The 12,718-nt window shown below is 42.6% G+C and overlaps 1 protein-coding gene across 1 annotated transcript; it reads left to right on the forward strand.

Moving 5' to 3' along the window:
• The first annotated feature begins 5,213 nt into the window (after positions 1–5,213).
• sb:cb81 (mRNA decay activator protein ZFP36L1) lies at positions 5,214–9,005 on the forward strand. The gene is made up of 2 exons (XM_006801237.3): positions 5,214–5,482; positions 5,989–9,005. Exons 1-2 carry the CDS (start codon positions 5,429–5,431, stop codon positions 7,210–7,212), a joined length of 1,278 nt encoding a protein of 425 aa, XP_006801300.2. The 5' UTR covers positions 5,214–5,428; the 3' UTR covers positions 7,213–9,005.
• The last annotated feature ends 3,713 nt before the right edge of the window (positions 9,006–12,718 follow it).

The raw sequence follows: 12,718 nt of genomic DNA on the forward strand, positions 1-12,718 counted from the left end.
GTTGGCTCAAAAGAGCTCTGGCTTTTTGTCAGCCTGGCTACAGTGCTGAAGAGAAACCTGGGGTTGTTCTTATTTTCTTCAATCAGTGACGAATAGTAAGCTGTTCTGGCTTTGCGGAGGGCTTTCTTATAAAGCAACAAACTATTTCTCCAGGCTAAATGATGATCCTCTAAATTTGTGACACGCCATTTCCTCTCCAGATTACGAGTCGTCTGCTTGAGGGTACGTGTTTGAGAATTATACCACGGGGTCATGTACTTCTGATTAGAGACCTTAGTTTTCACTGGAGCTACAGTATCCAGAGTCGTACGTAGTGAGGAGGTGAAATTATTAACAAGATAATCGACCTCTGTTGGGGTAGCGTTCAGATAGCTGCTCTGCTCTGTGTTGGTACAGGGCATTGACGATGATAACAGTGGCTGGATTATATTCTTAAACTTAGTTACAGCGCTTTCAGAAAGACATCTACTTTGATAAAGTCCACTCTCCACTGCTGCGTAATCAATTATTGTAAATGTAAATGTTATCAAGAAATGATCAGACAGGAGAGGGTTTTCAGGAAACACTGTTAAATGTTCAGTTTCTATGCCATATGTTAAAACCAGATCTAGAGTGTGATTAAAGTGGTGGGTGGGTTCTTTTACATTTTGAGAGAAACCAATTGAGTCTAACAACAGATTAAATGCCATGTTGAGGCTGTCATTTTTAGCATCTACATGGATGTTAAAATCACCCACAATAATTATTTTATCTGAGCTCAGAACTAAATCAGATATAAAGTCTGAGAAATCAGACAGAAACTCTGTGTAAGGCCCAGGTGGACGATAGATGATAACAAGTAAGACTGGTTTCTGAGTTTCACAGCTGGGGTGGATAATGTTAAGCATCAGGCTTTCAAATGAATTAAAAGTCTGTCTTGGTCTTTCATTAATTAATAGACTGGTGTGAAAAATTGCTGCCACACCGCCCCCTCGACCTGTGCTTCGAGATTTCTGGTAGTTAGAATGACTCGGGGGTGTTGATTCATTTAAGCTAACATAATCATCCTGCTGCAACCAGGTTTCTGTAAGGCAGAGTAAATCAATTTGTTGATCATTTATTAAGTCATGTACTAACAGAGACTTGGAAGAGAGAGACCTAATATTTAATAATCCACATTTCACTGTTTTACTCTTTGGTTCAGATGTGGATACTGTATTGTTCTTTCTTTGTAAATGTTTAAGTTGTTTGTTGCTGGTTTTTAGTTTGTTTTTTGTCTTTTTGGAAGCAGACACAGTCTCTATGGAGATGGGTTTTTGGGGGGGTAGCAGGAGGAGAGAAGCTGCAGAGAGGCGTGTAAGACTGCAACTCTGCTTCCTGGTCCCAACTCTGGATAGTCATGTTTTGAGGGGTTTAATAAATTTGTCCATATTTCTAGAAATGAGAGCTGCTCCATCCAAAGTGGGATGGATGCCATCTCTCCTAACAAGACCAGGTTTCCTCCAGAAGGTTTGCCAATTATCTATGAAGCCCACATCGTTTCTGGGACACCACTCAGACAGCCAGCAATTTAAGGAGAACATGCGGCTAAACATGTCACTCCTGGTCTGATTGGGGAGGGGACCAGAGAAAACTACAGAGTCCGACATTGTTTTGGCAAAGTTGCACACCGATTCAATATTGATTTTAGTGACCTCCGATTGGCGTAACCGGGTGTCATTACTGCCGACGTGAATTATGATTTTATTGAATTTACGTTTACCCTTAGCCAGCAGTTTTAAATTTCCTTCAATGTCGCCTGCTCTGGCCCCTGGAAGACAATTGACTATGGTTGCCGGTGTCTCTAGCTTCACATGTCTGAGAACAGAATCACCAATTACCAGAGTTTGACCCCCAGCGGGTGTGTCACCGAGTGGGGAAAAACGGTTAGACACATGAACGGGTTGGTGGTGTACCTGGGGCTTCTGTTTAGGACTACGCTTCCTCCTCACCGTTACCCAGCCTTTCCCCAGCTGCTTGGGGTCTGCCGGGGAACAGCTAGCGGGGCCTACGCTATCTTCGGCTGCACCAGCTACAGGGGCCTGGCTAGCTAAGGGTGAGTGCAAGGTGCGAAGCCGAGTCTCCAGATCAGTAATCCTGGCCTCCAGAGCTGCAAATATGCTACATTTGTTACAGATATCATTACCGCTAAAGGAGGCCGAGGAGTAACTAAACATCTGACACAATGAGCAAGAAAGTGCAGAAGGGACAGGTGAAGTAGCCATGGTGCTAACGGGTCGGCTACGAGCTAAGCTAGCGAAACAGTAAAGAGACAGTAAGTGAATACTTTGGCTATAAATTAGGTAGTGAGTACACAGAAAGTGTGCTTCGGATGAAGCACGTGAAGATTATACTGTGAAAAAAAGAATGTATTTAGAAGTTGTTAATTAAACTGCTAAGCAAATAAGCTACTCAGAAACACCACTGTGTTTGAGCAGGAACAGGAAGTGATACTATACCACAGAGCGAGCGAACACCAAGTGACCAGTACTTTGTTGTCTGGGTCAACTTTGCTAGCAGAGACAGAGAGAGGCGTTGAAAGGCTGCTCCAACAGAACTTATTGTTTTTGGAGGAAAACACGAACACGGTGTACAGTCGAGTCTTAATAGCTTACTTACAACTGGGCTCGTCAGGCTCTCTTCTTGGCTGCAGTGGTTATTATTATATTTACATGCTTCCAGCTCCCGTTTCTGCTCGATGACAGCTCGTACTTTTCCTTTTTCTGCCTCCCTCGCTCACAGACACATAACGTGTATGGCAGTCCATTCTCCCTGCAGCACAGACTACACTGCCCATGATGCTACATTCTTTAGAGCTATACCTGTAGCATTCTGCCTGTTAGCTTAGCACAACAACAACAAAAAGGCCTCTCTCACCCAGGAAACACGCAGAGAGAGAGCGTCACCCTGTAACCATGGCAACCGTAACGCTGCCTGGAACAACAGAACGTAGCTGTCAAACAAAACCCAAACAGTCCTGACCCGCCACAATATGAAACAGGGAAGTACCGCCGTGTAATCCATTTATTTCAACAAAGTAACTGTATTCTAAATACCACCTTTTTAAACGGTAACTGTAACGGAATACAGTTACTCATATTTTGTATTTTAAATACGTAACGGCGGTACATGTATTCCGTTACTCTCCGACACTGGTTATGTATGCGTATGTTACCCACAACCTCTCAATCTGCAGACCCACACAAACTGACCATAATTCCCACTTCTGAGCAATAAAGAATATAAATGCATTGGTTCTTATATTCTGAAAATCGAATCAAGGATGTATCCTAGGATTTCAAAGCACAGTCTTTACCTGACTCACATGTATGGCCAAGCAAATGGATGTTTCTTACTTTAATGCACTTTGGTAATTGTAGCTTTTTTCTTAAGCCATTTTTATATGTGAGCTTTGGTGTTTGTCTTTAAACAGAAGTGGAAAACAGAGGAAATAATCTGGTTCAGATGCGTTTGCAGAACTGGAAATACTCTTTGTGATTGAGGCGACAGAGCTGCCTGGAAAGGAGGCAACACGTGTGATGATTACTAGTTAGCGATTACTGCATATAGAAAAAAGGTTCCAAACAGGCTAATGTGAGCTCCAGAGGACATTTGCATTTTCATGCAGCAAATAGCACAATCGTCAGTCTCACCATTCAGGTATTTCACTCAGTCTTTAAGCTATTTTTATGGCCTGAACACTGACCTGCCTTTTCATCTGTGCCTCAGTCATCTACAGCCCTTTTCGAGCTGTAAACATGAACAGACCTGTAGATGAATGATAAAAGAACACTATCAATAATTCCCCCAAAACAATTGTTTAAAAATCTGCACCATTATCACCCATTTGAAATTCTGTCACACCCTTCCTGCGTGGCTTTTAAACCCTTTGCACTCTCACACAGGCCGACAACGACACTAACGCTGCCTGAAATGTGCCTGCAGTGTCCACAGTGCTACAGTGCAGCAGCACAGCAACAGTATCTGTGAAGATGAAAACTCACCACTGACCCAGATGTAAGGACGACTTCTTATCTCTCATAAATGTGAGGCCACAGACGTGACAGTAACTGACAGAGAACATTTTGGCAGTTGAAACTGCTCAGTGATGGTGGCAACATTTGGTCAAAACAATTTCTTTTGTTTTATTTTGTTCTTTCTTTTTTTTTTCTGGAAAAACCTGAAATGACTGAGCAGTAACACCTCTGGGATATCTTTGAACAACTTAAACGACTCACAAAACTTGGTGTGGTTCACAAGGGCTGTTTTGTTTTTCTGACACCTTCAAACTCAGTTTACACCGGTGGGTATTTTGGATTCAACATAAATGAAATTTAGACTCAGAGACAGACGAAAAGGACGTATGGGAGACATCCAGACCCCACACACAAAGAAGCTAATGTGAGATCGCTCAACTCAGTTTACCTGAATGTTCTTCTTAAGTATGGGAATATAGCATACTTCAAGCATACCAGTCAAGAAAGGTGCTTTACGAGATCAAATCTAAACCAAGAAGGAAAAATTAAAAAAATAAAATAAAAAGTACTAAGAAGTCTTATAGGCTTAAATCAGGCTCATAAACAAATCCCATGCTATTTTTTAAGCTGGTGAATGAGCCATTATTAAGGACAACCTGCTAATGTGAAAGTAACTATGATTCACTCTGACATTTTTTAACAATGTTTTTTAATCTATTGTCAACTTAGACCCAGAATCCATATGAATTTTTATTTTAATGCAGTAGCTAAACAATAAATAAAATGTGAAATTATCAAATAAATTGTGTCATCATCTCAGAAGAACGGATGTATAAAAACGTCTTGGATAAATAAATGGGGGGGATACGGATATACTTTTTTCATATTTTCCCCTTATGACAACAAGTTGTTTATCATTAACTCCTCAGCTGTATTGATCCTAAACAAAATGAGAGCCCCCCCCCAAAAAAAAAAGGATTTGGTAATGAATGGGTAGAAAAGTAGCTTCATTCAGCTCCCTCCTCCTCTCTCTGAGCCCTCCCTGCCCATTACAATTCAGGACCCCCTCCCCCCAAACACACACACACATTAACGCACATTAACACACACACACCCCTCCCTGCCCGCCCCCTGAAGCACACAGGCAGGAGGTGGGTGGGTTTCCCCAACTATTTAAGGAGATTCCAACAGATGGTTGAGTGACTTTCCTCCTGGGGACACTTTGCTCTTTTCCCAAACTTCTTGTCTCCTTCACAACAGACTGGGCTACTTTTGTTTTTCCTTTTCCTTCCCCCAAAACATTTTTTTAATTTTACTCCTGAGCTTTTTCAGAATTGTTTTTCCTTCTCTTTGGACCCCAAAACTTCTGTGCTTAATATCCTTGTGAGATCAGACAACAGCTCATTGACTCGGCGAGGACGGTGGAGCTAACCATGCCCTCCGACTTTCTAACACCTTTCCTGGAACTAGATGAGGAGTTCTGCACGGTGAGAGAGACCGATCGAAACGAGCTGAATTAGGAGTAAATTATTAAACTCATTTATTTGTGTTAAAAACATAAAGTGATGAAAAGCTACACATTTATTGTCTAATTTAAAGCATGAGTGTGGTTTAAACTTTAATATTTTGTAGAAAATTCAGATTCAGATGGTGTTAAAAGCTGTTCAATCTGTAGTTGTGTTGTGTTGTAGCTCTACAGAGTCACGTGTTAACTTTTTCAGATTTTGGGGCTTCATTTAATTTTTTTTGGCAATTTTTAAATGTTATTTAATGAAACAGTGACAGGAAAACACGCTGTTTGCTGTTTCTTTTAAATTATGTGTTATTTTTTAATTTTTTTTGTGCAACTTTAGAGATGTTTGAGCAGACCTTTGGCTTTAGCTGCAACTCTAAAATCTCCTTTCAGCTCGCCTTGGCCCTGCAAGCGCCGCTCCAGCGCTCCAGGAATGCACGGCACTCATCTATTCTTCTCCTCTCTCCTTTTGTGCAACAGAATTTCCGCAGCCTGCAGCCGACAGATGGCTCGTCTACCAGCTCCCAGCAGCAACGGCAGCAGCACAGTCAAAGGGTGCTCGGCTTCCAGCGACGTCACTCTCTCTGCCCTGTGACCCTCCCAAACTCCAAGTTCAACAGCAGCAGCAGTTCTGAGATGACCGAGTCAGCCTGCTGGGGCCTAAATGTGACCTCCACCCAGCAGTGGAGCAGGGAGGGCCAGCTTCCCCGCTCCTCGCTCAGCCACATCCCCTTCAGAGTTGACCGCTCGGTCAGCATGATCGAGGGCAACAGTTTGGGAGGCAGAGAGGACAAAGCAGCCAACTTGTCCCCACCACTGCTACTCCCCCCACCTGGCCTATGCATCAGTAACACCTCCATCTCCTCAGCCGCTTCCTCCTCTTCCTCCAGACCCACGCCTCCACCACCACCACCACCACACATCTCCACTCGATACAAGACAGAACTGTGCCGCACATATGAGGAAAGCGGGGCCTGCAAGTACGGTGCCAAGTGCCAGTTTGCTCACGGCATGGATGAGCTGAGAGGCCTCAACCGCCATCCCAAATATAAGACAGAGCCCTGCCGCACGTTCCACACCATAGGCTTCTGTCCGTACGGCGCCCGCTGCCACTTCATTCACAACGCGGATGAGCTCAACGCCGGCAATGCTGCTGCGTCTCCACAGAAGCAGAAGCTCAGGCCTCCTCTGCTGCGCCACAGCCTCAGCTTCGCAGGCTTCTCCTCCTCTCCGCAGACCTTCCAGCCAGTAAAGGAGTCACAGCCTTCCTCCTTCCTTTTCACCAGGGCCTCCTCTGTCTCTCCTCCTCCGTCCTCCGTGGGAAGCCCTGAGCTCCTTTCCCCTCTCTTTCCTGAACCCGGCCCACTGAAGCATTACCCCTTCCCCTTCTCTGGCATTGGTGACCTGGCCGGTGACAGCGGTGATTCAGCTCTGCGCTTCTTCGCCGTGACCGATTCTGTCAGCGCCCGGTGTCCCACCTCAACTTTCACACCCAAAAGCCTCCCTTACCTCCTCCCCCAGCAGCCTCCAGCCTCCCTGAATGCCTGTCCCAGCCTTCAGCGCTGCTCCTCGGCTGACTCCCTCTCTGAAGAAGGCTACACATCCTCCTGCTCCCTCAGCTCTTCCTCCAGTGGCGCAGAGTCACCGAGCTTCGAGGGCCGACGACTGCCCATCTTCAGCCGCCTTTCTGTTTCAGATGAGTAGGGAAGGTTTCACTGTAGGGCTGAATTTAATCAGGGATATGTAGTCTAATAGTTTTAACTCTATGTGGCCAGTATATGATGTTGGTCTTTTCACAAAGAATTAAGACATTGGGTTTTCTGTTCCCTCTTAAATCCAGCAGAGTACCTATCTTTGTGCATATTGCATTTTTCATCCAAGCAGTTGTAGCGCTGCTCAGTGTTCGTCCAGTTTAAGCTGACTTTTCCTTTTTCTTTTAAGCTTGTTTTTCATGCCGTTGTTACTGCTGTATACTGTTGTATACCCATTTTTAGGGACTACTCTGAGGGTTCTTCACTCAGCTCAGCATTCATCCTTGTGCTGCTCAGAGGGGAATTCTGTGTGAGAATTCCCTGTACCCTTATTTATGAAGGAATTTAACATTAGTGCTGTTCGCTCTGTGCTGTTGGGTTTATTTGCAGGTCAGTTTCAACAATGCGAGCCTGCAGCACTTCTCCAGTCATATTTTGGGCAGTTTAACTGTATTTCTTCAGCTTCTTGTCCAAGACGGTTGAATAACTGTATGCTGCCTCTGACTGATCGATTGATTGTATGTCAGCTACTTTAAATGCTTTAGCGACAAAATCTAGAACAGGTGTAGGCATCCCACTGACTCTAGTTACCAAAGTTAGAGTTCTCCTAACCTACTAGTACTGCTAGCCCCGGCAGGTGATACACAGTGTTATAATTATTACTATAGCCTAACACTTTTTTTAGCCATATTTATTGCTTTGTGTACGATTTATTGTTCATGTCATGTTTGCTTTGTGATTGTGTTTATGCATTCTTAATAATGCTTGAGAAATTACGCTTTACTTATGCATTCATTTTGTCCATCTGCTTGGTTTTACACTTTCCAGTAGCTTTAAGAAGGCTTGCGGAGAGGAGAGGGAAGGAGGACGTGAAACATTTTGGCATTCTGTATTTATGTTGCCTTACTGGCTTATAGGCCTGACAGAAATCAAGACTCGCTGAGCTTTCGCGCCACAAGCAGTGCAGTGCTTTCTCCAGCATCCTCTGCCATTTGGTGTCGGTGTGAGCGCACAGCGAGTCTACTCTCCTCTCCGTTAAGCCTCACGTCCTGATCCACGTAACGTTTTCTTCAACTGATAAATCCTGTTAAACACAAAGCGAAAAAAAGACTTTGGTGTGAGCCAGCAGTGGCAAATAAAAATGGCGGTACGTTATGAGATACACCAAAACCACCAAGAGAAGGAAAACATCTTTTGTAATGTGTGAAAAGTGCGGTAATGTCCTACCGTTGTGTCTCGTGGTCAAAATTGTGTGCTATCTTTTTCTCCTGTGATCGAAATACACGAGTGAAAAAGTGACCTTTGTTTTATAGTTGACTTTAATCTATCCGAGTTGGTTTGATGACAATGTGTTTGGTCGACCTCTGTTGCACGCTAGCTTGCCAAGTCTCTGAGCGGCAGGTGAAATCACGCGAGTTCAAATAAAATTTAGGCCAGATTTTAATTTTTTTTGTTCATGAAAAAGGCTCCGACCTGTCCTGACGAGTCCAGAGAGGCTTCTTGTTGCTGTAGCTTGTTGCTGGCTTGACAGCGAGCTGTTTTTGTAACTTTTAACTTAAAGTCTTATTTATTTTGATTTTCAAAGCAGAACCTATATTGTGTTGTTGGATAATGCGTGTTTTTGATTTACATAATTTAAGTGCATCTATTGTTTACATTCCATGGGTTATGTTGATATGCTAGCTCTTTATCTTAATATATATGTCCACCTTTATTTCAAAATAAAAGTCCTTGAAAAAATAAGAATTCTATCTTGAATTTCATTACACTTGTTTCCTTTTGTCAGCATACCTTCTTAAGGTCAGAATCTAAGAATTAGTCAATTATTTAATATGTAAACTATGATTACAAAAAGCAAAAAGTACCTTATTGAAGACTGATTTTCAGATTAACCTTTCTCCCACATAAACACGTAAACTCTTACTTCACTTCACCAACATTTCCAGTAGAATTCTCACATCCATACATCAATGCTTGCTAATCAATCACAACAACAAAAACCTTTAGTTTTTTAATCCATTTTCCCATCTTTATATTCAAACATAAAAACAGGCGATGCAAATATTAGAGAAGAGCTTTAGTGCTGACTAACACTCAGAAGAAGCAACTGGAAAAAGGCTTACACCTTCAGCGTTTGTTTTTCTGCATAAAATTTGAGCAACTGAGGACAAATTCCTCCTGAGTGAATGGCGATGGCAAAAATAAAAGCGCATGTTGAGCAGGAAATCAATAACTCAAATGTTCGTTTTTGGGCAAAGCTTTCCCACGAGCATCGCTTTAAGATCCCGCCACTGTTTTTAGAGCTTTTACAATCATCTGTGTTTCATTCACAAACAAAAGGAACAAAGATTAACTCTTTCTCCTACTTGTGTTTAGGGAATCTCCCAGCCCTCCCCTCTGTGTGCGTGTTTATGTGTGGGAGTGTGTTCTGTGGGAAGGGGAGTGAGTTTTGTTGCAACTCGTCTGAACAGACCAATTTAGAGTGAGTGACACTGGGGAGAATGTTTGGGCAACAGATGCTCGAACAAAGACTTCCCAGAACACAATGGGGCACTGAGATACTTGTGACTGATTTCCATCTATTCACACAAAGTGGAGCAGAAGTTGAGGTCCTCCCCTCGCTCTCTTTCTCTCTCCCTCTCTCCCTCTCTCACTCTGTATATATGTGTGTGTATTAAACTATTACTGTAGGGAAAAAATGCCTGAATTCAAAACAATAAAGCAAAATATACAGAAAAAAATCAATACTGATCCATTTTTAATGAGATGATTACATACTTCTTTTTTCCCTGCACAACATTGTGCTGCCCCAGACCTCATATGCTCTTTGTACAAGCTATGGTTAATATTAAAAGCACAAATGGCCACATTTTGATAATATAAAAAAATAATAAAATACTATTTTAATAATATTTTATTTTATTTTTAACAATCCCATATTTTAATAATCACTGTAGACAGTTTTGGACTTTTCATGCACAATATGGTGAATTTTGCAAAATGTCTATCTGGTGTTTCGTCACACTAACCAAGTAGTTTTGATAGTAAAAGTTACCAAACAGTGAATGAAACACAAGTGCTGATGACACATGGCACTCGAATGATCCTGAATAGAAATCAGTGACAGACTTGATGGACGTTATCTAAGCTTCCTCTAATTCTAAGAGTTAAATAGTGATCACATTGACACTCTGGACTGAGATGCTAATGAGGCTAGTAGTGTGAAACTTTGTGTGTGTAACACACAAATACAGCAGTTTTATTTATCTTTTTTGGGCATTTAAAAAAGCTGTCTCACAGACATTGTCTGCATGGCTCCAGAGTGGCAGAAGTGCACTGCAGCTCCAGTGCTTACTTTACATTTTCCAGCTGAGCCACATGTAAGAGCATAACTGTAACTGTGTGATACTGAGCATTCACAGGGTATTAGCCTGCCAGATCACACAAATTTAGTGTGATGATAGACTGAGCCCATTTGAGAGTAGAGATCATAACTGTCCAGAAAACTGGGCATCGTGTGTCCTGCAACCTACAAATACTTCCAGAAGTGAAAACACACCTGACGGGCTCAGCGGGGCCTGATTTGTGATTGTGTTCATATTTGAAAAGCACGGTGTGTTGGTGATACTTCATTTCCACATATTTATCGTTGTCGTCTTTTAAGTGGAAACACTCAACTGTCCTTTCGGACAGACTCGAGTCATTCTGGTGCATTATTGCAGCTTAAACCACAGAACCTGCTGCTACACCTGAATCACCTGCTAGAATTAAACATGCAATCTCGGTCCAAGTTGAAAAAAAATTTATTTTCATTATTCCCGCTCACATTCTCAGCCTTGTCACATTCACATGTGGGACACTGGCAGGGTGAAAATAATCGTATATTGGATATTTTCTTATGTTTCTGTCCTTTAAAATTATATGAGGGAGTTGGGGATTTCTCTCTCTCTCTCTCTCTCTCTCTGCATGTGTGTGTGTGTGTGTGTGTGTGTGTGTGTGTGTGTGTGTGGGCATTCAGCAGTGGGCTGGCTGAGGATTTCCCTCTGGTAAATGAATAAGAGTAAAGTGAGGCAGGAGCAGGCTCCCACAACCCCCAGGGCTACTTACCATTCAATACCCGTGGCTGTGTGTGTGTGTGTGTAGGTGTGTGTGTGTGTGTGTGTGTGTGTGTGTGTGTGTGTGTATCTGCAAGACCTTAAAAAGGCCAAGGGCCATCCCTGTGCAGCCCCTCAATCCCTCCCGCCCCTCCTGGCCACGAAGCCCCTTTGTGTGTCCCTGCTTTCCGTTTTCAGTCTAACATCTGTATGCTAATGCAGCTGAATGGGAATAAACTGGAATCAGCCTGGGAGCGAGGGTGAGGGGTGGCTTCCCTGTGTGTGGACAGATATGGGTGGATAAAGTGATTTGGGAGAATTCAGCAGCAGGGAAGGGTTTGTGCTGAGCTTAGAGAGAAAAAGAAGAATTATTGGTTAACGGGGGAGCTTAGGAGGGAATGGACGGGCTTGGGCTGTTTCAAGGAGGTGTCCTAATAAGCAGATGGCTCTCATCAAATATCCTGAAATGCTCACAAAAATTAAACAGCAAACTTGGATAACTTAGAAGCATAAATACGTGTCACCTGTGATGCTGAGGCACAACTGTGTATTTTTAAGTTAAGAATGTTATTTGGCTGCTGGACTGTGATTTCAGAGGAACTGAGGGTCTCATTAAGCAAACAAATGGCTCAAGTCAAAATCATGTGGGAGGTAGATTTGCTCAAGTCATGTTGCTTCAGTTGCTTGAGATGTGACATTTAAACACCAGTTACTAAAGTGCTTTCATAACTCTGAGAAATGTATGTTGACGATGGTTCTCAGTATTCACTTAGACTGCACGTGTAGTAGTAGTAACCCTGTAAAGCTGTGACAAATGCAATTCTGCAGGCTTTCCTGACATTTTCACTGTCTTTAGCAGCTAGTGGCACATTGTTATTAAAGATGTTTGTCTGTCCACTATTTATCTTCTAAAACGGGAAAGTTTCCTTGAACTCATAAAAACGGGATTTAATATAACTTCTATATGATAAAAACCAAAGTGATATAGTAAAAAGATACAATTAACACTGTATTTCATGTGGCATAAAACAAGTCTGTAAAAAGCTGTTGCTAAACTGGCCACTGGAAAACTTCCTGGTGTCTTTAATGAGTATTATTTTTCCATTCATAAGTTGTAGGCTGTTAGATATTTAGAATAATCAACTATTTCATCCATTTGTGTTATGATAATTTTTTCATCACAAAATGCAGTCAGGGCTGGACTGGACAAAAAAAATCAGCCCTGGCATTTTTTATCCTTGTGACCCATCATTACCTCTCTCTCTCTCTCTCTCTCTCTCTCTCTCTCTTGATTACCAGTCCAGCCCTGGTAGCAGTGGACTGGAATAAACAATGTCCATGACATCAAAGCGAGAATGTCGTTTG

This window comes from Neolamprologus brichardi, chromosome 14 (assembly GCF_056152115.1).
Source record: "Neolamprologus brichardi isolate AB-2024 chromosome 14, ASM5615211v1, whole genome shotgun sequence".
NCBI lineage: Eukaryota > Metazoa > Chordata > Actinopteri > Cichliformes > Cichlidae > Neolamprologus > Neolamprologus brichardi.

Excerpts from the sequence above, each read along its gene's own strand:
- sb:cb81 (XM_006801237.3), top strand. The coding sequence starts at position 5,429 with ATGCCCTCCGACTTTCTAACACCTTTCCTGGAACTAGATGAGGAGTTC. Across the intron at positions 5,483-5,988 it reads TAGATGAGGAGTTCTGCACG|AATTTCCGCAGCCTGCAGCC; the intron begins GTGAGAGAGACC and ends TTTGTGCAACAG.